Source organism: Lissotriton helveticus, chromosome 3_1 (genome assembly GCF_964261635.1).
Source record: "Lissotriton helveticus chromosome 3_1, aLisHel1.1, whole genome shotgun sequence".
Taxonomy (NCBI): Eukaryota; Metazoa; Chordata; class Amphibia; order Caudata; family Salamandridae; genus Lissotriton; species Lissotriton helveticus.
The window spans coordinates 1405065390-1405091089 of record NC_136061.1 but is presented as its reverse complement, the minus strand read 5'-3'; the positions used below and the strand labels follow the sequence as shown (position 1 = coordinate 1405091089).

The following is a 25700-nucleotide window of genomic DNA, read 5'->3' as shown; positions in this document are numbered from 1 at the left end:
CAGGGACCAGGATAGTCCCCCGAAAAAATTACCTTCTCAAAGTCTGGCTCTAATTGTTCTGTTTGTGGTGGAGAAGGCCATGAGGAGCAGGAAAAGCGTTGCAGTTGGTCATCCATATAGCGCAAAAAGTAGGCCTGGCATCGTGGATGGTCATCACTGTTGTGTGATGATCGGATTGGGTGTCGCAGCCGGTCATTAGCTGGACTTTGCCATTAGTAGTTATCATGGGCTGTTATTGGTGTAGCACGAAGAGTTGAGTTCACTGGAGCTTCACATTTGTGGTTGTCCAGGACACCAGAATCTCACACGAACATGCCAGATTGCGATCGCCAAGAGCCCAACAATTTAGGATTTCTAATTTTCTTGAAAAGGAGGGAAGTCTGCTGCCAGCCATGGGTACAGAACTTGGTAAAGCACCTCTTGGAGATCGGCCACTCACTAGCAGAGACCATCAGTGTTCAGGCAGGTCCACTTGGAGGTCCAGACAGGTAAAGTGCAGCAGGTCAGCTGGGTAGCTGCAGCTAGGGCTCTGGTGCTTGTTTTGCCCCTTCAGCTCAGAACCGGAGTAACTCAATTAAGCTTACAATTAATGGAGCAGGTACGGTCTTCCTTCTCAGAGAGCAGGGCAGGCCTCAAGCAGCAGGGCAGTCCACTTGGGAACAAGGCAGGCCTCAAGCAGCAGAGTAGTCTTCTGTTAGCAGTGGACAGTCCTCTGGGGTACAAGGCAGGCCTCAAGCAGCAGGGCAGTCCTCTGGGGAACAAGGCAGTCCTTCTTCTGCAATGTCCAAGAAGGTTCTGAAGATGTATTTATACCAGAGGTCAGCCTTTGAAGTGGGGGGGCTTCCATTTACTACTCTCACATCTGCTATTGAATATTCTTTCCTTCCTCTGTCAAGGCTTCAAGACGTCTGTGGTGACAAAAGATTAGTGTCAGGTCATCTTGTGTATGGTGAAGGCAGGTCCCTTTAAAGTGCAAGAAGGGCAGTGAACAGCTCTGCCCCAGCCACACAGGCAGAATGGCCCATCCTGCTCACATCTAGTACCAGTTGTGTCACTGTCAGTAAGGAATACACAAAGCCTAACAGCAGAACCATTCACAATCATGTGAGCCAGGACACTGGCCGAAGACACAAGTGGTTAGGGTAAGAAAATGCAAACTTTCTAAAAGTGACATTTTCAGAATTGTGGCTTGAAATCCAACTTTACCATTGAAGATAATTTTAAATTAAAATTCATTTTGGTCTAAACATGACATTTGTATATACTCCCAATCAAAGTCAGCACTTATAAAATGTAATAAAGCAACCCAAGGTAAGTCAATAGGAGGGGTGGTCTTACAGTAGTGGAAAACAAATTCAGGAGTTTGCCACCACAAGGACATGAAACAGGTAAACCAAGAAGTCCTATGTTTTAATCACAGGGCACCCGGCCCTATGAGCCTTCAGGCCTTCTTTAGGGGTAAGTTTTAAGCCTAAGACATGTTTTGAAGAACCAAGTTAGTTGACGGCTCAGTGAGTGCTTCAGGCCCACTAGTAGGATTTTACAGGCACTGGGTGGAAAACAACTGTTCCAATGCATGCATTACTCCGAATGCCATTACAACGCAGGGCTTTACACAGCGAACTGTTGCAACGCATTCCCCAAAGTAATGCCCCTGTGGATTTAGAATAGTAATTGTGTTGGAATGGCAAATGCGTTGTAACGGATTGAGTTGTAAAGCCCTGTGTTGTAAATGTTGTTGTGGTGTAAAAATGTGAGGTATTGGCATGCGGAGTAAAAGCATGCGTTGTAACGTCATACAACCGCCCTGGGTACATGCTGTACTAAATACTAGGGAAGTACAAGTAAATTAAATGTGTCAATGGGGTGAAACCCATTTGTCGTTTCAGCGCGCGCAATTAAATTTGTTTTTATTTATTTATTTACTTACATTACTCCGGTCGGTCGTGAGCCGGAGTTTACTACCCCCACTCTGCCCCTCTCCTGCCCCGCCTCACTGCCCCACGGCACTCCCTCCACAAGCTGCTACTGGGAGGTATAAAGGCAAAATGTTTGGGGGTGACCATTTAGAGATAGCCAGATCAAGCATGAAGTAAATTAGAAATTAATAATTTTGTCTCAGTGGCCAAATATGGAACATTGCATGAGTGGTATGTAGTAAACTGAGACAATCTTGCTCTAATGTAGGGACAGGAATGGTCTTAACAAGGAAGCTGATGATCTCAGGCTCAAGGTAGGTGATAGGCTGTAAGGCCTCCCCTGCTTTTTTTTTTTTAATATGAATGTGCCCGGGGGAGGGGGGCTGCAAGGGCTCTTCTTACTGTTGAAATTAGTCCCGCCAAAGTGGTCTCCCCGGGTTTAGGTGGTCCAAGAGGCCCCCGTATATTGTTTACATTTGCGTTGGGGAGGTGACGGTCCCATGGGCAGGGGTCTGGGAAGCCCCCCCGAAGAGATAATAGCCCTCGGTAGGTGATGGTCCCAGGGACTGTGAGTGGGTCCAGTGTTCTGATAAGCCCTAGTAGGGGGCCCAGTGTGCCCCCTCCTAACTTTATCTTATGCCTACGGGACCTGGCCCCCCTATTTTAAAGCAAGAGCGGGAGCCTGGGCTTGCTTTAAAAAAAAAAATGTGCCTCGCATTTGCAAATATCCCAATTTCGCAGCATTTTAAAATATATATATATATATATATTTATGCTGTGTTGGGGCCCCAGGGGGACCCCACAACCATGGCCTGGGGGTCTGGGTATGCCTACACTGCCCCCTTTTCTTTATTTTTAGTTTTGTTTGGGGGACTTGGTGAAGTTGAGCCCCAAGATGGCTGCCAGCACTTCCTGGCTGAAGTGTTGGCAGTCAATCAGAGTGGTGCATATCCCTGCACTAGCTCGTTATTTTTCGCAAAGGCTTTGCGACCAGAGATGTATCTATCTTTTTCTTTTTACATTTGTGAAAAACTACTGAACGGCTTTATGCCAAATAACAAAAAGCACAATCTGTGTAACAACATCTACCTCTACCTTTCTGCCAAATTTGGTGTAATTCCATCCAGCGGTTCGGGCTGTAGGTTCGACAACGCGTTCGTATGGGAATTAACATTACAAACGCACCCTTTTTTCACTCCTCTATTTCTCGGTCCCCACAACACACATACACTGTATCTACCTCAAATCTGTATCGTCAACTTATCCTAATGTCTTTTGTAGACCTCGTTTACATACGGTCACTATGTATTTATATTTACTCGAATTGTAACCCATGTAAGTGCTGCCATGCAAATTCCGTCAAGTGCTCTCACACCTTCGGGTCAAGTTCAGGCTATACAAAACTCGGTAAATAAAGAAAAATAAATACATTGCTGTCGCGATTCTTTTTAATTAGAGTTAAGGGACATACTTATAGCATTTTCAAGTTGTTTCTAATGAATCCTGAATTTTAATAGTTGTGTGTGCAATTTCACATCTCCACATTATACTTTAGAAAAAACAATAAATTAAATTGCTATTCGTTTTTCTAACCCTGCATATGTTATTATGTAAGATTTTTTTCTCATTGATACCTTTCACTGTTGTTGTTAATCTTGTAGTGTGTTGTGAGTTGGTTTAAATTATTTGATGAAGGCCTAATTATCATGTCAATAAACATATATGATGTTTGCCTACTTTGTGGTTTTGCAATAGGTTTTATGAAAACTAATCAGATATTTATGACGTTTATTTTGTTATCTGGATTGTTTAGTGGGCAGCCTTGGAGTTACCTTAATTGTATATTACAAAGCATTTAATGGTCTTTTTCATTCTACAGGGAATTCAAATTCGGCAGTAACAAGTACAGAGCCCCTGACCACAGGTAAGGCATAAGAACTACTTGCATGGTTCACAATAATGACAAGAATATGCTTAGAAATACGTTCACTCAGGCTGTCTGCTTTCAAAAAAGTGACCTTTCCAATGTGCTTGTTTTCACCTCCATGTGTGGACCACTCTAGCCTTGAAGCTCCTACCCCTTTCTCTGTGATATGAACCTCTTTGCTCCCTTTCTGTATACATATTTTACTTTATCACTCTTACTCTTTCTTTATATCTCTCTCTGAGGTGCCTCTATGTTCCTGGCTCCCTCTACCTTCAAAAGTCTCCCCTTCATTCCAGGTCCCATTATATCAATTGTCCAGTGAAGCATTACTATGGTAGCTGCACTGCAGCAAGAGAGTACAGACCAGGTTTACCAACAGACCTAGCAAGAGGCACTTGATTTTCTCAAGTCCTCTGCAGTCTCTATCCAGGGCTGAAGGTTGTTCTCATAATCAGCAGTGCATGGGCAGCGATGCTTGGCTTACGCTACATGCCGCTGATACTACTTGTGCTTGAGCAGTAGGGTGTGCCTGCCATCTTCTTCCTAGATTTCGATGGTAAAGTAGTTCTATTTAGCCCCAAGCAAAAATGTATTACGAAAACGAAATCTCTCACACATTTCACAAAGTTTCTGCAGGTGAGTGGTTCAGGCAGAAAATGTCATACAGGAACTATAACACTGGGGCCACTACATGGTTTATCCTCAAAGCAGTTTCCCTTTGGCATCATGCTTCACTTTGGTACACAAGGTATGCCCTCCTGTTCAGTATTGATGTACATTTCGTGCAATACACATATTTTGCAAACTTTTCAGAAAATGTTATCAAAATAGGCCATTTTGATTCTATAATTGAGATTTTTAAGGAATCGCAATTATAGAAACTCAATTGCCTATGCATGTAGCAATCACAAAACAATTGCGAGTCCTACAAGTTCCTTAATTTCGAGTCGCAAATTGTGAATCGCAATTAAGGAATGAATGAGAATTGCATGCGCAATTTGTGAGTACCCAATAGATACTAGCAAATTGCGCATGCAAATTCAAGGGTGCAAGGTTGCCAAAAGGACACCCTGTTGCACCCCTGGAATTTCCATTTTACCAGAAGTTGTGCACACACATGCCCCAAGGGCGTGTGTGTGTAACATGGGACTTTGAAAAATGCACTTTGGTGCATTTAAAAAAAAAACGCAAATTACCATCAACTTGAGATTGGCAATTATTTGCGATTCCTATCTACGATATCGCAAATTTTTAATGCATTGCATTTAAGGAATCGTAATTTGCGATTCCTTAAATGCAATTGCAATTTAAAAAAATCGGAATTTTTACGATTCCTTAAATAGGGATTTTTGCATTTGGGATGATGCATCCCAGATGCAAAAATATGCAAAAATACAGGTAGCAAAGGGGCAAATTCTGCTAATCGGCCCGATTGCGACCGGTTTTTAGCTTGATGCATGTGGCCCTATATCTCATACAGAGTATTTCATTCTGAAAATCACTGCTGATATACAATTTCCCAGTTACTCTTTTAGAAGAAAGTAAGCTCTGAACTCTCTTGCTTCAAGTGCAGGGGGAGTTTATTCCGTTCAGATGGACCTAGAATGGAGAAAGAGCACCCATCAGTCATTACTGTCTTCATTCGCCAAGACCTGATTTGAGGACAGTTGATTCCTGGCAGGACTGTAGAAAGGGACTCGACAAGCCAAGCAACTTGGACTAGTGTTCTGTAGAGCATGAAAAGTCAGACGCAGTATTTTGAACAGGTTTTTCTTCCTTACAGGGAGCCAGTGCAAAGAATGAAAGTGCTTAGAAACCCTGGCTTTCCCAGGAATATTCAATAAAAGTCGTGCTGTATTCTGTACCACCTGAAGCTTATGAATGGTGTAGTCCATAAGCCCAAGACATAATGCATTTTCATAATCTAAGCGGGAGGTAATGAGAGCCAGAATAACAGTTTTCCTGCAGGAAGTGACAGAAAAATGTAAACTTTTTAACCTCTTCCATGCTGCCGTTGGCCATTGGCCAACGGCTACGCTACCTCACTGGTGCTGCCGTCGGCCAATGGCCGACGCGACCCCCGCCCGTTTTGCGGAAATGCCGTACTTCCGCAAAATCGGCCGCGCAGCCAAGGTGTTAAATGCCCATAGAAGCCCAAAACACATTCCAACCCCCGAGCTGATTTGAGTTGAAAAGTGAATCGATTATCATACTTAACTCCTAAGTTCTTGGCCACCTCTGTACAAGAAGCTGGCGGAAGGGCTGCATTTGGCCAGCATGCCAACCTGTTGGTTGGAACCGGGTGCCAAGAAATAGTATTTCTGTCCTATTAGTGTTATACATCAGCTGTTTCTCTTGCATCCAGTCAAGCTCAGTAGTTAGGCAAGAATTGAATGATTCACAAGATTTTCACAAGCTGCAAAGGAGCAGATAATTTGGGTATCATCTGCATATGATATGATCTTGGAGCAACATCACTCATCCAAAGAGGTGAGAGGGGTAAGATAGATATTGGACAAAGTAAGGCTAAGGGTGGAGAAAAAGTAAAAGGAGTTAACCATCCTTCCTGTTCTCTATTGCCTAAAAGGTAAATCACTTAAGGGCCAGCCCCTTTACTCCATTTCTCAGAAGGCGGTCCAACAAAGAAGGTAGGGGGTACCTATGATCCCAGGTCACCCTAGGTTACTATTCCAAAGTATGTAGAGGGAGAGGATATGCCCAAATGGTATTGTATTATGAGAGGGATGATGAGGTGGGTGGCCGCCAGAGGGGGTCCTTATTGTGGGAACTAGTTCCATTAGTGGGGTGGGTTAAGCTGCTGAGACTGGAAGATGATTTGGCAGTCATATTCACATATGAAGGAGGCACTCATTGAGCTGTTTGGTCGAATCCCTGAAGAGTACAGACAGAATTGTAGAAATACACACAAGAGTTCAATTCAGATATGAGTGGACTTTGTATCTGCTTCTGTGAAGTTACAGGAAGGCTGGATGAAAGGTAGTCAGGCAGATACCTAAAAGGCGCTCTACACTTTAGTCATAAAAAAAACACATACTTACAAATTGTACCTCTGAGAAGTTACTCAAGTATCTAATGGGTTATTAATGATGAAGTCTTAGAGATCTAGTAAAAATATGTGTTAATTGGGTACGCACAATGATGCCCAAAAAGTCCCAAGGTGGTGATCACAAGAAAGGAGGGCAGCCCCCCCTTTCAGGGGAAAGAAGGGGTCAAAATTAAAAAATCAGAAACTCCCAAGGAATCCCCAAAAGGTGCCAAGGGGACCATGTCATGAGTGATGTAATATGTGATGTCATCAGCAGTGCATTGCACGCACAAGTTATAGTCAGTCCAACTAACTATAACGTGGGAATTTCAATGGTTTTATGCGAGTAAAATTTCCAGCTAACTATAACTGGTGTGAAACCTATGGTTTTTTCAGTGAATTTATTAGGTTTTCTAAATGCTAATTCCTAACTATAACTGGTGTGAAACCTATGGTTGTTTCAGTGAATTTCATAGGTTTTTTAATAGCTAATTTCTATTTTATAATGAATCCTATATTGTATATTTATGTAATACTATTTCTTACCACTGCCTTTAAAATCCTCAAAACCGATGGCCCTGAACTCCTCCGTCCGCCTCTAACACCCTACATCCCCCAGCGCAATCTTCGCTCCTTGGGTCAACACTTAGTAGTGGTCCCCCGCACGAAACTCTGCCGTGTCGGGGGTCGCTCTTTCCGGCTATTGGGAGCTAAACTCTGGAACTCCCTTCCCCTGAATATCCGCCGCCTTGACAACTTGGCCACTTTTCGCAAAGCAATAAAAACTCACCTGTTCCCATTACTGTAAGCCTCCGCTCCCCCTACCACCTCCCAGTTGGATATGCTATGGTTTCTCAGCGCCGGGACGCCCCGTTGCTGGGGCAGCTTTCGCGCTCAACAAACCCGTAACATAACATAACATAACATAACATATATATATATATATTTTTTTTTTTTTGCCCTGGAGCGCTCCCGGTGCGCATACCGGAGCGCTCACCGGTAAGCGCAGTCTTGCGGCGCGCCCTGGTGCACGTACTGGTAAGCGTCCCGTTAGCGCTATTGCCGCGAACGAAAACATCATCGTGACGTATCGCGTAGCCGCGAGATGCGTCTTATGACGCACAGCGTAAGCGACCCGGAAGCGCCTACGTATGCGCCGCGTGAGCGCCCCCGGAAGCGCCTACGTTCGCGCCACGTGAGCGCCCCTCGGAAGCGCTCCGGTGCGCGTAGCGTAAGCGCGTCAAGTCATGTGACCTTAAAATAACTCTTTTCATTGGTTCCTAACAGTTTTTTTTTACAAAGAATTAAATCCCCACCCATTTCCTTCACTTCTTCTTTCACTTTTGTGACTGCAAGACCTCTCTTTTTGCTCTCGGGTCTTTGTTGGATTACTATCTTGGATTACCATGGCTGCCAGAGCATCCAGCAGTGAAGATGACACAGAGGGATTTCTTGATGAAGAAGTTCCTCAGCCGAAGATAAAAGAACACTTCATATGGAAGTTTTTTCCATTCCAACTGATCAGAAAAAAGTAAATGCTCCAAAGGTGGAGTGCAGGATTTGTCACACTGTCCTGTCACGGGGTGACCCCACAAAGAAATATTCATTTGGAAACTCCACAATGATTGGACATGTCGAGAGAAGGCACCCCCAGAATTTTGCCCGGGAAATTGTCAGGGCTCTGGCACAAGAGGCTCGCAGTGATGGGGCCTCTACTTCAACCGGACGACAAACTGCATCAGGGAGGAAGCAATCACAAGAGCAGATTCCCAACATCCAGCCTGCTTTTAATAAAGGCGTTATTAAATGCAGATAATTGCGATAAGCTACTTTGCTATGGGGAACAAAGTGTTCTGCTCATGGTTCGAGCATTGGATAACCATCGCTGCCGTTACCAGCCCTAATTTTGTTTTGTTTTTTTGCTCCTGTTGAGCAGTTTCCCATTCCCTGTTTTTGTTTTTGTTCTAAAAAAAGAAAAAAAGAAGAAAAAAAAAGTTATTTTTCAGAACTACCTCCAATTCTCATCAAAGAGCTGTGTTCCTAAAAAAATGAAAAAGAGTAAGTGAAGTGGAGTGCATTGATAAACGAGAAGAAAATGAGTGAGAAAGCACAGAAAGGGACGAGAGGAGAAGGGAAGTGAAGTAGGGGGACTGAAAGAAGGTGAGTGTCTGACCTCACCTCATCTGCACCCTGTTACCATCAATTATACCCAATACATTGAGGCCTGTCCAGGGGGCACAGAGGAGGTGAGTCTTGTCCAAGGGTCAGAGGAGGTGAGTCCTCTCCACTGCACTCATGGACACAGGCCTCACCTCCTTTGCACCCCTGGACATACCTCACCTCATCTGCACAATCTACTTCCTAATCAGAGGAAACACAGGTGACATGATTGTAAAAGGTTCAAATATATTTATTTAATCTTGCAGACACTATTTATTCCTTCTCAAAAATGGAAAAGCCATTCATTTGCCCCAAAATCGTTTATTAAATAACATTTAATAAACAGTGCGCAGATCCTATATACAAGCATTCAATTTCACTAGTGAAACATTACTATTTTACAAAATACAATTCCTCTATCTTGCAAATGTTGATACCAAGCTTTATCAAAAAACATGACACAAACCAACAAGAAAGAAGCTCAATCTGATTCCTAATCTGAGGTAACACAGGTGACGTGATTGTGAAAGGTTGAAATATATTTATTTAATCATGCAGACACTATTTATTCCTTCTCAAAAATGTAAAAGCCATTCATTTGCCCTAAAATCATTTTTTAAATAACATTTTAGAAGCAGGCCGCAGGTCCTATGTACAAGGATTCAATTTCACTACAGAAACCTTACTATTTCACAAAATACAATTCCTCTATCTTGCAAATGTTGATACCAAGCATTATCAAAAACATGACACAAACCAACAAGAAAGAAGCACAATCTGCTTCCTAATCTGAGGTAACACAGGTGACATGATTGTGAAAGGTTCAAATATATGTATTTAATCATGCAAACCATTGGTACGCTCCCCGGTACGCTCCCAGGTGCGCGTACCGGGCGCTCCCCCCGCGAAAAAAAAAAAAAAAAAACATTTCCCCGCGGGGCCCTTTTATAGCCCCCACATCAAACCTAGAGGGTCAGGGGGGGTCTACCCTGCCCCGTTATGGTCATTTCCCCCTTTGTTTTTGCCACCTCTTGTGTCTCGATCCTACCGAGACACAAGATGGCAGCCGCTCAGGACTGTTTGGAATGTTGACAGACACCTGAGAGCCAATCAGCTTTCCGCTCGCTTTCTCGCGTAGCGCGCCAGGTGCGCGCCCCGGTGGGCGTACCGGGGCGCGCCTATAGATATATATATTTTTTTGAACCTAAATTACTCAAAATCCTCTGGAGCACATATCTTGAGACATAGCAAAGGCACATCGGGCTACCAGTCCCTACAATTTTGCCAAGTTTGGTGGAAAACCATTCAGCCGTTCGGGCTAAAAGTGAGTCCAACCGCCCCATGGAAATTAACATGGGGAAAACACGTTTTGGGACCCCCCTTTTATCTCGGCCCCCGCTTGATGAATCCCCCCCAAACTTTCAGGGAAGGACCGCAGCACCGCGAGGCAAAGTTAAGGAAAATTTCAGGAAGATTCCTCAACCTGCGCCAAAGTTATTCCCAATAGAATGTTGCGATTTCCCTATGGAAAACAATCCTAACTATTTTTAAAATCTCAAATGCCTGCTTTGCTAACAGAGTTTTTAAGCACAGGCTCTTTTGTCTCTGGTGGCCATCTTGGGAGACTGCATATCAGAATTTTTTTAATGAAATATAAGAGGATTTGAGAAGTCACTCAAAATGTGCCCTAATTTTTCTTTCTTCAGCACTGATCATAATTTCTATGGCAAAATGAACCCCCTCATTTTGTTCCTTTGCAAATTAAATGTTTTAAGTGTTAACACTTTATTCCAATCAAGATGACTTCAGGTGTGCCATACTTTTGTCATAAGTAAGACTGTTAGCGCTCTAGTTGTTCTTTAGAACACTCTGGGACATTCTGTCATTGGGCTATAGTTGGGCTACATCTGGCTGATATTTGGGCTAAATTTGTTTTTTTTTGTCTCTGGTGGTCATCTTTGGGCTACATTGGGCTACATTGGGCTACATTGGGCTACATTTGGGCTCTAACATATATATAGCCCAATGTATCCCAATATATATTTTTTCAAAGTTAATTTTCGTAAAAACCACTGGAGCACATATCTTGAGACATAGCAAAGGCACATCGGGCTACCAGTCCCTACAATTTTGCCAAGTTTGGTAGAAAACCATTCAGCCGTTCGGGCTAAAAGTGAGTCCAACCGCCCTATGGAAATTAACATGGGGAAAACACGTTTTGGGACCCCCCTTTTATCTCGGCCCCCGCTTGACGAATCCCCTCCAAACTTTCAGGGAAGGACCGGAGCGCCGCGAGGCAAAGTTAAGGAAAATTTCAGGAAGATTCCTCAACCGGCGCCAAAGTTATTCCCAATAGAATGTTGCGCTTTCCCTATGGAAAACAATCCTAACTATATATACCTACTGGCTATCGCCAGTAGGTAATATATATACATATATATATATATATATATATATATATATATATATATATATATATATAAAAATTTGACTGCATTAATACCCAGCATAACATGCAAAGCGTAACTAACACTGACGAAGGCTTGATGCTGAAACGCGTCTGTTAGCTCTGTAAATAAACGATGATGGTGTGAGCACCGAAAACTTTTGGTTTCACGTGTGCGGTTCTTCTGAGGGGGATTCTCTGGAGCTGAGCGCCGTGTTGTTGCGGGCCCCCACTACCGCATACCGCACCCACCCGCGAGTGCCTTGACCTTCAGTGGGACAGGGAGCATATATATATATATTTATATATATATATATATATATATATGCATATACACACACATGCACCGTATCTACCTCAAATCTGTATCATCAACTTATCCTAATGTCTTTTGTAGACTTCGTTTACATACGGTCACTATGTATTTATATTTACTCCAAATGTAACCCATGTAAGTGCTGCCATGCAAATTCCGTCAAGTGCTCTCACACCTTCGGGTCAAGTTCAGGCTATACAAAACTCGGTAAATAAAGAAAAATAAATACATTGCTGTGGCGATTCTTTTTAATTAGAGGTAAGGGACATACTTATAGCATTTTCAAGTTGTTTCTAATGAATCTTGAATTTTAATAGTTGTGTGTGCAATTTCACATCTCCACATTATACTTTAGAAAAAACAATAAATTAAATTGCTATTCGTTTTTCTAACCCTGCATATGTTATTATGTAAGATGTTTTTCTCATTGATAACCTTTCACGGTTGTTGTTAATCTTGTAGTGTGTTGTGAGTTGGTTTAAATTATTTTATGAAGGCCTATTTATCATGTCAATAAACATATATGATGTTTGCCTACTTTGTGGTTTTGCAATAGGTTTTATGAAAACTAATCAGATATTTATAACATATATTTTGTTATCTGGATTGTTTAGTGGGCAGCCTTGGAGTTACCTTAATTGTATATTACAAAGCATTTAATGGTCTTTTTCATTCTACAGGGAATTCAAATTCGGCAGTAACAAGTACAGAGCCCCTGACCACAGGTAAGGCATAAGAACTACTTGCATGGTTCACAATAATGACAAGAATATGCTTAGAAATACGTTCACTCAGGCTGTCTGCTTTCAAACCAGTGATCTTTCCAATGTGCTTGTTTTCACCTCCATGTGTGGACCACTCTAGCCTTGGGGCTCCTACCCCTTTCTCTGTGATATGAAACTCTTTGCTCCCTTTCTGTATACATGTTTTACTTTATCACTCTTACTCTTTCTTTATATCTCTCTCTGAGGTGCCTCTATGTTCCTGGCTCCCTCTACCTTCAAAAGTCTCCCCTTCATTCCAGGTCCCATTATATCAATTGTCCAGTGAAGCATTACTATGGTAGCTGCACTGCAGCAAGAGAATACAGAGCAGGTTTACCAACAGACCCAGCAAGAGGCACTTGATTTTCTCAAGTCCTCTGCAGTCTCTATCCAGGGCTGAAGGTTGTTCTCATAATCAGCTGTGCATGGGCAGCGATGCTTGGCTTACTCTACATGCCGCTGATACTACTTGTCCTTGAGCAGTAGGGTGTCTTATTCCTAGAGTGTGATGGTGAAGTAGTTCAATTTATCCCCAAGCGAACATTTATTACGAAAAGCGAGAACTCACGAATTTCACAAAGTTTCTGCAGGTGAGTGGTTTAGGCAGAAAATGTTTTACAGGAACTATAAAACTGGGGCCAAAAGATGGTTTTTCACAGATCAGTCTCCTTCTGGCATCATGCTTCACTTTCGTACAGGAGCTATGTCCTCCTGTTCAGTATTCATGCAAGTTACCAGGGAAGTGCATTTTGTGCAATACACATATTTTGCAAACTTTTCAGAAAATGGCCTGAAATTTAGCAAAAAAATCTATTGCACACGTTTGCTAGGCCCTAGTTCTGCTATTGTAAATTATTGCTTGGTCTGTATCTGTATGTTTCTTATTTGCATCCTTAAGCCCAACAGTAAGTCTGTGACAGAGGGCATAATACTGGTGATGAAGGGCATGGAAAGACTACAAAACAACATAATCGGTATAGTCACTCAGGGCCTGGCTGCATCATCATATCTTTCTGTATTAAAATAAAGCTGTACGATACATTTCCACTTTTACCCTTGCTATATTGCCCAGTAGTATTGACCGTCAGTTTCCATATAGCATATTCTCAAAGAAGGTTAGATTCATGAGTTGAGAGAAATAGTTGAAGAAGACTATATCCTATACAGAGTATTTTATCCAGATATATAATTTCCCCGTTACTCTTTTGTAAGAAAGTAAGTTCCGAACTCTCTTGACTCAAGTGCAGGGGGGGATTTATTCCATTCAGATGGACCCAGAAAGAGAAAGAGCGCCCATCTCTTCATTCTTGGCACACTTGCCAAGGCCTGATTTAAGGACTGTAGATTCCTGGCGGCTGTAGAAATGGACTCAACAAGCCAAGTAACTTGGACTAGTGTTCTGTAGAGCATGAAAAGTCAGCAGCAATGTTTTAACAGGATTCTTCCTTACAGGGAGCCAGTGCAAAGAATAAAAGTGCTTAGAAATCCTGTCTTTCCCTGGAATATTCAATAGAAGTCGTGCCGCAGTATTCTGTACTATTTGAAGCTTACGAATGACGTGGTTGGGAAGTCCAAGATATAACGCGCTGTCATAATCTAGGCAGGAGGTAATGAAAGCCTGGATAACAGTTTCCCTGGCAAGGAAAACAGAAAAAAGAGAAACGTTTTAAAATGTCCATAGGAGCCCAAAACACATTCCAACCACCGAGCTGATTTGAGATTGAAAAGTTAATCGATCAGCAAACTTAACTCCTAACTTCTTGGCCGCCTCTGTACATGAAGCTGGCGGAGGGGCTTCATCTTGCCAGCATGCCAACCTGTTGGTAGGAACCGGGGTGCCAAAAAGAGTATTTCCGTCCTATCAGTGTCATACATCAGCTGTTTCTGATGCATCCAGTCAAGCTCAGCAGTTAGCAAGTATTGAATGAATCAAAGAGAAGAGTTTCACAAGCCTCAAAGGAGAAGATAATTTGGGTATTCCTCTCGATCAAAGAGGCGAGAGGAATAAGATAGATATTGAACAAAGTAAGGCTAGGGGTGGAACTAAAGCAAAAAAGGTACCCATCCTTCCTGTTCTCTATTGCCTAAAAACTAAACCACCTAAGGGCCAGACCCAGTCCTCAGAAGGCAGTCTAACATAGAAGGTAGGGAGTACCTATGATCCCAGGTCACCCAAGGTTACTGTTCTAAAGTTCGTAGAGGCGAATGATATGCACAAATGGTAGCATATTATGAGAGGGATCTCAGGATGATAATGGTAGGTGGCCACCACTGGGGATCCTTATTGTGGGAACTAGTTCCATTAGAGGGGAGGGTTAAGCTGCTGACACTGGAAGATTATTTGTCAGAGTCATATTCACATATGAAGGCACTCACTGAGCTGTTTGGTACAGACAGAAGTTTAGAAATTCACAGAAAGGTTCAACTCAGATATGAATGGACTTTGTGAATGCTTCTGTGAAGTCACTGGAAGTCTAGGCAGATACCTATGAGTTGCTCTACACGTTAGTTATAAAAAAACACATACTTACAAATTGTACCTCAGAGAAGTTACTCCAGTATCAGATGGATTCTAGATTATTTAGTCCTAAAGAACTAGGGAAAATAGCTGTTAATTGGGTGCGCACTAGAGTGCCCAAAAAGTCCCAAGGTGGTGATCCCAAGAAAGGAGGGCAGCCTCCCCTTCAGGGTAAAGAAGGGGTCAAAAATAAATAGTCACAAACTCCCAAAGAGTCACATCCCATTCAAAGGGGAGGGGTACCTGGAAAAGAAGTTTGACGCTAGAAAGATTAGTGGTGTGCTACAGTTTTAAATAGTCGGGGCACAAGAAGAGAGATACTATGTGCACCAAAACGTTACCCACCGGTGACCCTCCCAAAGGCACTGAAAGTGAAAAGATGGGGTTGGAGGCTGTCCCTGGAAATTGTAAGGGGTACACCGAGGCCACCTAGTCTCCATATGTGAGGTGAAAAATTAGCCCTTGGCCCACTGGCCTGAAAGCATGGAGAAATACAGGCAGTGTGCAGGAATCAATTGGATTGATGTCCAGGCCATGAGGAATACAGGTGCCAGCATCACCTTGGTGATGGCTAAGCTTGCTTCCCCATGACTGACATATCATACCAGATGAGGTGCACCAGATCGTAAACTCTGACAAGGTTATGAAATAACACCCATAGTAATGGTAGACTTTGAATAGGGAGGGGTTACGATCCCATCTCAAGTAGCTCTGTCCCCTCTCATCCCAGTAGGCTGTCTGCTGGGCAGTGACCTCAAAACATGTACCTGGGCAGAGATGGTGAGAACGACTCATGCAGCAATGCTGGGTCTCACTGAGAGAGCCTATGTCCCAGCAAGAGCACATGAGTCGCTAAGGAATTGCCAAGGGACCTTGGAGCCTGGCACCATGGCTCAAGGTTCTAGTAGCAAGAGGAAGGGCAGAAAGTCTGGCAAGGCCACTTCCTACTGTGCCCCCAGACCTAGGGTAGAGAAAAGTGCCTTAAGAGGAGACTGCTTCTCTGACATAGTTTGTGACATGGTGGAACTTCAGGGAGCAGGAGGGCACTCCAGAGTGCACATGAGCCAGGGTCAAAAGACGTGTCCACCTCTTGAAGGCCTGAGACAGCTGGCTCCTCTCTGATGGCTTAGCACGAAAGCAGTCAGGCTTACCTTAGAGGCAATGTGCAAAGTACACAAACAGTAACAAAGTGAAAAGAAAACACAAGCAAAAATTTCAAAGTAATTTAGAAGAACAGAGTACATTTTAATGAACAAAATTATACTGGAACTACAAAAATCCTATCAGAACAACCAGAGCTATTACATTCCAAGGATTTAGGTAGTAATAGTGACTAAAGGCACAAGTGCCAATCACGGTCAGATCAGATCAGAAATCACTTTATTCGTTCAGTTTCATACCAATCATAAAAGTTCAAACATACATAATTAGTTTCATAAAAGAAAAAATATTTGGTTAAATAATCGTTAAAGCCATTAAAAAGACTTAATAATTCATTACAAGCCAATGTTCAATTTCCAAGTCTTAAAAGAAAGATATAAAAAGGACGCGACACAGTAATACACTAAATGATCTGTCAATATTCGTAAAAAGAGCAGTCCCGGGCGCCATTGTTTAAATCTGTGTTTACACATAATCTGGAGTAAAAATCTTTTACGATGTTCAGAATAAAATTTACAAAAGAAAATAATGTGCAAATCAGATTGGGAAGAAACACCATCCCACGGACAACACGGTAAGGCTTGAATGGAGAAGGTATCTGATGGAAAACCCAATATGCAGGGAATAAGGTTTAGACGAAATCTAGTTAAAATAAATCTATGATATTCGTTTGTCACCATCGACAGGTATGTAGGTAGTCCCTCACTGAAGATCAGGCCATCAAGATAGGCTCAGGCCATGTATTTACCACTATTGTTTTTAAGCCTAATCTCAAACATGAGGGATAGGAAACAGGTTTTTATTGTTTTTTTTATATACTCAAGCATTTGTTAGGAGTTTCAAAGATAGTTCCCAATCCCAAGGCAATTAGAATTTTCTTTACGTACATGATCCACGGGATCCTCTGCATCTGTTCTAATGCGTGGCAATCAAATTAACAGATTCTCTTCTCCATAAGGAGTGCCATAAAAGAATTGGTGCCAAGGTTATCTGGTCCGATATGTAGGGGACATCCAGCTCAAAAAGGAAATTAAAATTAGAGCATCCATTAGGAAGACCCACCAATTGTTTCCAAAAAATGTCTTCCATTGATTGGATTGCCACTGGGTTAATGTGACCCCATACTCCAGCTCCATAAGAAGCCACTGAAGGGGATTTTGCCAGATATACTTTCTTAACAATATTTAGCTGTTTCGATCCCAGTTTTTTAATAAAAGAGAATATAGCGTTAATGCTTTTTTCCAGCATTAACCCTCTATTAGTCACCATGTGGGACCACGTGGCCATCCTATCAAATGTCACCCCCTAGTAGGAGAACATCTCAGTCTGAGCCATTTTCCAGCCTGCAATATGCAATATAAAGGGTTGGGGCTTTCTTAGCTTTGTACCCTGTCACTAAGATGAAGGATTTTGCCTCGTTCGTTTGGAGGTCCAGTTTTTTCATACAATTCACATATGTTTCTAATAACTTTTGCAGGACTCTTCCTGTGCGTGCAAATAAAACTGCGACGTCAGCTTAGAGTAATATTTGAATGTGCACCTTATTCATGGAAGGGAAATCCAATGTCGATGGAAGGAGGGGGTCTGTCCTCCATTGGTATAGAGTGAGAACAAAAAATGGGTGAGAACACCCTCCTGCCGAACCCCCTGTTGATGGAGATCCATCTAGTGCACTCTCCCATCTTCCCATAATGGACGCAAGCCACAGCCCTCGTATATAGCTGTCTAATGAAGGAGATAATCGCTTCATCGACACCCGTCTCCTTCATGATCCCCCATAGATGACAATGGGCAACGCAATCAATAGCTGCAGATAAGTCCATGAAAGCCAGGTAGAGCAAGCTCAAATGTAGGCACTGGTCCTGGGTGCCTTTGTCCTTCTTAAAACTATATTGTACCGGGAGCAAGACCTTGTTGGTGGGCGCCCAATCCTCTAATCTTTTCAATAAGACTCTGCCCATAAGTTTCACAGTACTGTACAAAAGCAAAATGGGCCTATAGTTTTTTGGATCCAATTTATTGGACTTTTTAAAAATAGGTATTAAAATAGATTTCTGTCATGACTCCGGTGGGCCCACAATGGGTATCACATTAAAAACATTGGTGAGGACTGGGCCCCACAGATCTGGACATTCGAAAAAATAAATCTATAAGGGTCCCATCCAGGCCCAGTGCCTTGTTGCTAGTGCACTGGGAAAGGGATTCTCTGATCTCAGAGAGATTAAAGGTAAGAGCAGGGTTGGAGGTTAACATATTGTCTTTCGGGGGAAAACGAGATTCCCCGCTATTACCTTTGAATATTTTTGTAAAGTGAGCCACCCATGAATCCTCGTCCACATGATTGTCTAAATTAGGGTCTAGGGATGACTTTAGAAAGGGGGCATTCATTACTGCCCAAAAGTCCCTGGAATTATTAGAGGTGTAGGCGGATAAACTTGTTCCCATGCTTCCTCCTTTAGTATATTTAATCTAGTCTTCCTTGCAATTTTATATTGTTGACAGACAAGATTGACCTGGGCCACATCTCTCGAATCCCTCTTAAGGGCTAGGGGAAGGTTTGATAACGTTTTGGTACAATGTTGATCAAACCACCCCTGGTCCTTTTATTTCGGGCTGTGCCAGTTTTTGTTAAGATTGTTTTTTACATCCTACAGAATTAGCTCAAAGGCAGTCATAACACTAGGGGTTCACAGTTTGTGTCAAGGCAAATCATAATTTTGTTGTACCTGCTTGCTACGACCCAGGGGATATGTTCTTCTTTATCGATTTTCCCCCACTTCAGTGCGATCACGTTTTTTCTTGATACAAAAGTTGTCATGTGTGTGGTTTGGCTGGCATGATTCCCTTTCCAGAATAGATAGCAGGATATGTCCGCATGATCACTAAAACAAGAAAAGTTAATTTGAATGTCTCTGAGGGACCTTTTATTAGAGGCTGACGCTATTCAAAAATCAATAGTGGAGCCATTGGTACTAGAGCCAAAGGTTTTATGGCGCTGGCCTGTGGTCTCAGAGAAAGGATTTATTATCTCTAGATCTCTTGCAATAATAATTCTATTAAGTGTATCACCATACAAGTTATGCATAAAATGGGGAGTGTCTAGACCATCCTTATATTTTGGATCCCATATCGTATTCGAAGAAAAAAGACAGCTATGGACGTTAAAATCACCCATCCATAGAACACTAGGCATATTCTTGCACTTATTAAATGATGCCTTAATATTCCGTTCAAGTAGATCTGCAGTCTTGAACAAATCTCCTCCAAAATTGATATCATAATAGTTTATAACAAATACAGAATTACCACCTGGGTCTTTAAAATATATTATATTGTAATATGGGGAATCATTGTGGGAAGATAAAACTTCGAATCTCAGGGTATTTTTTTAGAAGTGTCAAGATGCCGCCCTGAATTTGACGCAATGGCAAGGGTGTTGAATGTTCAGTAACCGTTTAAATAGATGGGACCTGTTTTCCAGGTCTCTTGAAGACAGATTTGGTCAACGGTAAATATATACTTGTTCCACTCATGGTCTAACAATTTTTGGCCAAGGTCTGCAATATTCCAAATAATTATTTGGAATCATCTTTACTCTCCGAAGATTGAATTTGAGACTCTATCCCCTCCATAGGGTCTCTGGTTACTGCATTACGAGTCACCTCCTGAGTTGTATGTTAATCGCAAGCGTCTACATCTGTGAGTACAGTGAAACGATTGCTGTTGAGTATGGGGCTGACACCATGTGGAGAAGTGTGGCTCACTGGTTAGAGGAGGCAGACCTGGAAACAGAGGTCAGCCCGGGACCAGGGTTCAATCCCCGGCTCGGCGGGGTCTTGAGTCCTAAAATGTCCATGGACTCGACAATTCTCGCTCCGGTGCCTACTCGATTCACGGGTTCACACTCTGCGACTCTGGGCAATAGCTTGCTTAATCTCCACAACGGCCCCTCGCGGCGGGATGCCTGGCTTTCACCTTGCGGATACCCTGCCGGGGTTATCTCACATGGGAATACCAGGACGGGTTCCCTAAGCAAGCGCTTAGAAACCGCTCGGTGATTTGCGCTATATAAATACATTTACATTTACATTTACATTTACCATGTGTCATGTGGAATTGATTATCCATTGAATAAGGAACTCTGGCTGAGTCCCTGAATCCCCTTTGCCTGAGCGGTTGGTTTACTGGTTGATAGAAAAAACCTAACGGCAGGACAAACATCTGGGATACTGAGTTGGAGTTTTGGGGAATAATTTTAGAAGGTTCTGAGCCATAGAATGTGATTTAAGAGTTAAAACAACACAGTCCTCCCTGATTAATTTGACAGATTTTCCCACCCAAGCCACCTTTCTCGTCATTAGGATTTTAGTTTGTCCATCCACTCGGTCATCTGTATGCTTATTGATCCAATGGCGTGCTTTAAGGATCAGCTGATCAGTTGTTTCTTTTTGGGTACTTTTTAACTCAGGGGTATGAGCCAGAATTTTTACTTAGGGCAAGCTGCTGGCGGTAGGTCCAGACTCGACCCAGTAAAATCTTCCTGCCTATTGGTAGAGATACCATCCCAACTTGTGGATACATTAGGCAGCCACTGGTCCCGTTTGGGGCTCTGTCTTGTTGTATCGAACACTGTCTCTGCAGGGAGCATAATAGCAGTAGCGGGATAAGATTGAGTGTCATCAGTCAACGGAATCAGTGATGGTGTAATTTGGACTTCGTGGCCAGTGGGAGAGAGGTAGCTCGACCCGTTACAGCCATTTTGGCCTGTAAGAAAATTTGCTCTAGGTGGCTATGTGCAAGCTTTTGGTTGCACCTTGGGGGATAGTATCTACATCTCATTCGCCTTAGAGATAGTGGGGGGTTTTGACTTCTAACTCTTTTTTTATTGCCATTTTGATAGACTCTAGACGTTGGAAAATTGGGAGTAGTAGTGATGAGATTTTATCAAAAAGCTCGTCCCAATTTGGGGTCTTTGGTGGTATATCATTTGTCCAGGGTAGAGTAACTGATGCTAACAAGATTGTCTTTGCCTGTCTGGGTCTTTTGGCAATGTTGGTGGGAGAAGGTTTAGCGGGACCTCTTTTCATTTTTATGTGCAATATCCAGTGCGGGAACAGAGTTTGGTAAATGCCCGGATGTCAAATTAGGCGGTATTAAAGAAACAGGTGAAATAACACTAGAGATTACATCTTAGATTATCAGAGAATGCACATTGGGACTCACATGTGGTAATAGCCCCCTATCATCCTCCACTGGGCCCATTGAAATTATTTTTTTAGTAAAAGGAATCTTTCTATCTATAACTGTAGTTGCCTTGGCAAGAAATGAATCTAAAGAAGTACATTTTACCTCTTCTGCAAATACTTGGGTTATCTTTTTCTTGCCCATTCTTGGTCAGATTGCTGTTCTTAAAACGTTAGAGGAGGGGGCCATCCCAGTCTTTTCAAGGCTTCGACAGGCGTGGATGGGCCCGCCCATTGCACACGCTTGGTCTGAGTGCGTCTCACATGCATCCTGTGCCGGGGGCCTGTGTCGCTCTATTAAGCGTGTTCAGGGGCCAGGAGGATCACGGGCCTCATAGTCCCCAGCGGTACGGCAGTTGCAGGCACGGTTCCCTCTTCCCCAGCAGCAACAGGAGACAAAGCTCGTTGGAGGCTACACTGGCATTGGGGCTGCGTCACGGTATTAAGCATGTTCAGGGGCCAGGAGGATCATGGGACTCGTAGTCCCCAGCGGTGTGGCAGTGGCAGACACGGCTTCATCTCCCCAGCAGCAACAGGAGACAAGGTTCGTTGACGGCTATAATACCAGAACTACAAAAGTCCTATCACAAGAACCAGAGCTATTACATTTCAAGGATTTAGGTAGTTATAGTGCCTAAAGACACAAGTGCCAATCAGGGTCATCTAGTCGTGCTAGACCAATGCAAAGTCACAAGTTCAGGCTGACTGCAATGGAGCATGGGCCGGATACAGGGACCAGGATAGTCTTACTGAAAAAAATGACCTTCTCAAAGTCTGGCACAAATAGATCTGTTTGCAGTGGAGGAGGCCAGGAGGAGCAGGGAAAGCATTGCAGTTGGTCATCCATATAGCATGAAGAGCATAACTGGCACCGAGGATGGTCATCGCTGTTGCGAGAAGTTCCGATCGGGTGTCGTGGACGGTCATTGCTGGACCTTCCGTTGGCAGTCATCAGGGGCTGTTATTGGTGTAGCACGAAGAGTCAAGTTTACTGGAGCTTCACATTGGTGGTTGTCCCGGGCATCAGATGTTCGGCACGAACGGGCCAGATTGCGATCGCCTAGAGCCCAACACTTTTGGATTTCCCCTTTTCATGAAGAGGATAGAAGTCTGCTGCCAGCCATGGGTACACAACTTGGGAAGGCACCTCTTGGAGATCAGGCACTTACTGTAGCAGACAGTGTTGAGGCAGGTCCACTTAGAGGTCCAGGCAAGTAAGGTGCAGCTGTTCAGCTGGGCAGCTGCAGCTAGGCCACTGGAGCTGTTTTGTCTCTTTAGCTCAGAACAGGAGTCACTCGGGTAAGCATACAACTAAGGGAGCAGGTACGGTCTTCCTTCTCAGAGAGCAGGGCAAGCCTTAAGCAGCATGGTAGACCACTGGAGGGCAAGTCAGGCCTCAAGTAGCAGGATAGTCTTCTGGTAGCAGCAGGGCAGTCCACTGGGGTACAAGGCAGACCTTGAGCAGCAGGGCAGTCCTCTGGGGAACAAGGCAGTCCTTCTGTAATGTCCACAGGTCCAAGAGGGTACTGAAGACGTGTTCTGAGGTTCTAATATTTATACCTGGCATCAGCCTTTGAAGTGAGGGGGGGCTTCCATTTAATACCCCTACCTCTGGTATTAAATATTCTTTCCTTCCCCTGTCAAGGTTTCAAGAAGTCTGTGATGACAAAATATTAGTGTCAGGTTATTTTGTGTATGCTGAAGGAAGGTCCCTTTAAAGTGCCAGAAGGGAAGTGAACAGCTCTGCCCCAGCAACCCTGGCAGAATGGCCCATCCTGCTCACATCTAGTACCAGTTGGGTCACTGTCTGGAAGGAATACACAAATCCTAACAGCAGAACCATTCACAATCATGTGAGTCAGGACACTGGCCGAAGGTACAAGTGGTTAGGGCAAGAAAATGCAAACTTTTTAAAAGTGACATATCATCAGAATTGTGGCTTGGAATCCAACTTTACCATTGAAGATAATTTTAAATTCAAATTCATTTTGGTGTAAACATCACATTTCTATCTGCTCTCAATCAAAGTTAGCACTTATAAAATGTAACACAGCAACCCAATATAAGTCAACAGGAGAGGTGTTCTTACAGTAGTGAAAAATGAATTCAGGAGTTTTTCACCACAAGGATATGAAAAGGTTCAACCAACATGGCCTACATTTTAATTATAGGGCTCCCTGCCCTATGAGCCTTCAGGCCTACTTTAGGAGTGACATATGTGTATTTAAAAGGAAGGCTTAGGCCTGGCAAAAGATCTATTTTGCAAGGTCGAAAGCGGAGTTTAAAACTGCACAGCACGCTGCAGTGGCAAGCCTGAGAAAAGTTATGAAGTACCAAGTTAGTTGGCGACTCAGTGAGTGCTGCAGACCAACTAGTAGGATTTTACAGGCCCTGGGTACATGCAGTACTATATACTAGGAACATATAGGTAAATTAAATGTGTCAATGGGGTGCAGACCAATTTAACAAACTATTAGGGGGAGAACACTAGCACTTTAGCACTCACCAGCTAAGTGCACAGCTCTCTTAAAGTAAAAAAAACAAACTAAGCAAAGTAGGAGGGGTAAAGGCAAAATATTTGGGGGTGACCCTTTAGAGATGGCCGGATCCAAAATGAATAAATGAGAAATTCATTATTTTGGCCACATATGGAACATTGCATGAGTGGCATGTATCGAACTGTAACAATCTTGCTCTAATATAGGGACAGGAATGTTCTTAACAAGAAGCTGATGATTTCAGGCTCAAGGTAGGTAATAGGCTGTAAGGCCTCCCCTGCTTTTTAAAAAATATGAATGTGTCCCAGGGAGTGGGGGTCCGCAAGGCCCCTCTATATTATTGAAATTAGTCCCGGGTAAGTGGCTGTCCCTGGGATGAGGGAGTCCGTGAGGCCCCCTTATATTGTTTAAATTAGCCCGGAGAAGTGACGGTCCCATAGGCAGGGGGGTCTGCGAGGTCCCCACATAAGACACAGTAGACCTGCGGAGGTAGTGGTCACCGGGTCTGTGGGCGGGTACAGTGCCCTGATAAGCCCTAGTAGGGGGCCCGTGCGTCCCATCCTAAATTTATTTGAAAGCAAGAGCAGGAGCCTGGCCTTGCTTAAAAAAAGAAATTGCCTCGCATTCGCAAACATCCCAATTTTGCAGCAATTAAAAAAAAAATGTATGTGTTCGGGTTCAAGGGGGACCCCAAAACCATGGCTTGGCATGGCCTGCCCCCTTTTCTTTATTTTCAGTTTTGTTTGGGGGACTTAGTGAAGCTAAGCCCCAACATGGCTTCCAACACTTCTTGGATGAAGTGTTGGCAGTCAATCAGAGTGGTGCATTTCCCTGCACAAGCTAGTAATTTTTCACGAAGGCTTTGCGACCAGAGATATATCTATCTTTTTCTTTTTAAATTTCTGAAAAACTACTGAACGGCTTTTTGCCAAATAACAAAAAGCACAATCTGTGTAACAACATCTACCTCTACCTTTCTGCCAAGTGTGGTGTAATACCGGCCAGCGGTTCGGGCTGTAGGTTCGACAACGCGTTGCTATGGGAATTAACATTACAAATGCACCCTTTTTTCACTCCTCTATTTCTTGGTCCCCACTGCACAGATCACCCGCAGACTTTCCATGACAGACAAAACCTACTTTGACACTTTTTAGGAAAATTTCACGAAGATTGGTCAAACAACGCGAAAGTTATAGGCAAGTCAAAAATGCTTTTCCGATAAAAACTAGGTCCTAACTATAACTACCTACTGGCGACAGATATGTATAACCAAACAAGCCAAACGTTTGATTAATATATGTGAGACGGCTGTTCCCACGAGCCAACCACCCACTGCAGGACCATCAGTCAAGCCAAAAAAAAGGACTTGCCACGCACCCTCGCTGCAGTCGAAAGGAAGCAGAAAAAAGCTACTGCTGGCCCGTGCATGAAAAGTAAGCGTGGAATCATGGAGGTTCCGAATGCGGTGTAAGTCGGATGACCAACTACATATAGTGAAGACCCTAGGTGAGAAGCTAAGCACGGGTGTGCGGGCGATCACAAGCTGCCATAAAGTTAAATTGTATGTGACAGCTGGTGGAAACTAAAGAAGTCAATGATGTCAGCCGCAACAATGCACGAACGTGAGGAGGAAGCTGAACAAATGTTCAGCGAATTAAGCATACATGGAGCTAAACGGGGCACACAACAGAAAGAGGTGTCC

General features: G+C 43.3%; 1 protein-coding gene across 1 annotated transcript in view; it reads left to right on the top strand.

The window, feature by feature from the left end:
* The window catches only part of MUC13 (mucin 13, cell surface associated), a 774931-nt gene that overhangs the window by 141774 nt on the left and 607457 nt on the right, over positions 1–25700 (top strand). The window contains exons 3-4 of the mRNA XM_078682060.1: positions 3799–3843; positions 12495–12539. Of these exons, the coding sequence (XP_078538186.1) occupies positions 3799–3843; positions 12495–12539 (90 nt within the window). The remainder of the gene's footprint in view (positions 1–3798; positions 3844–12494; positions 12540–25700) is intronic.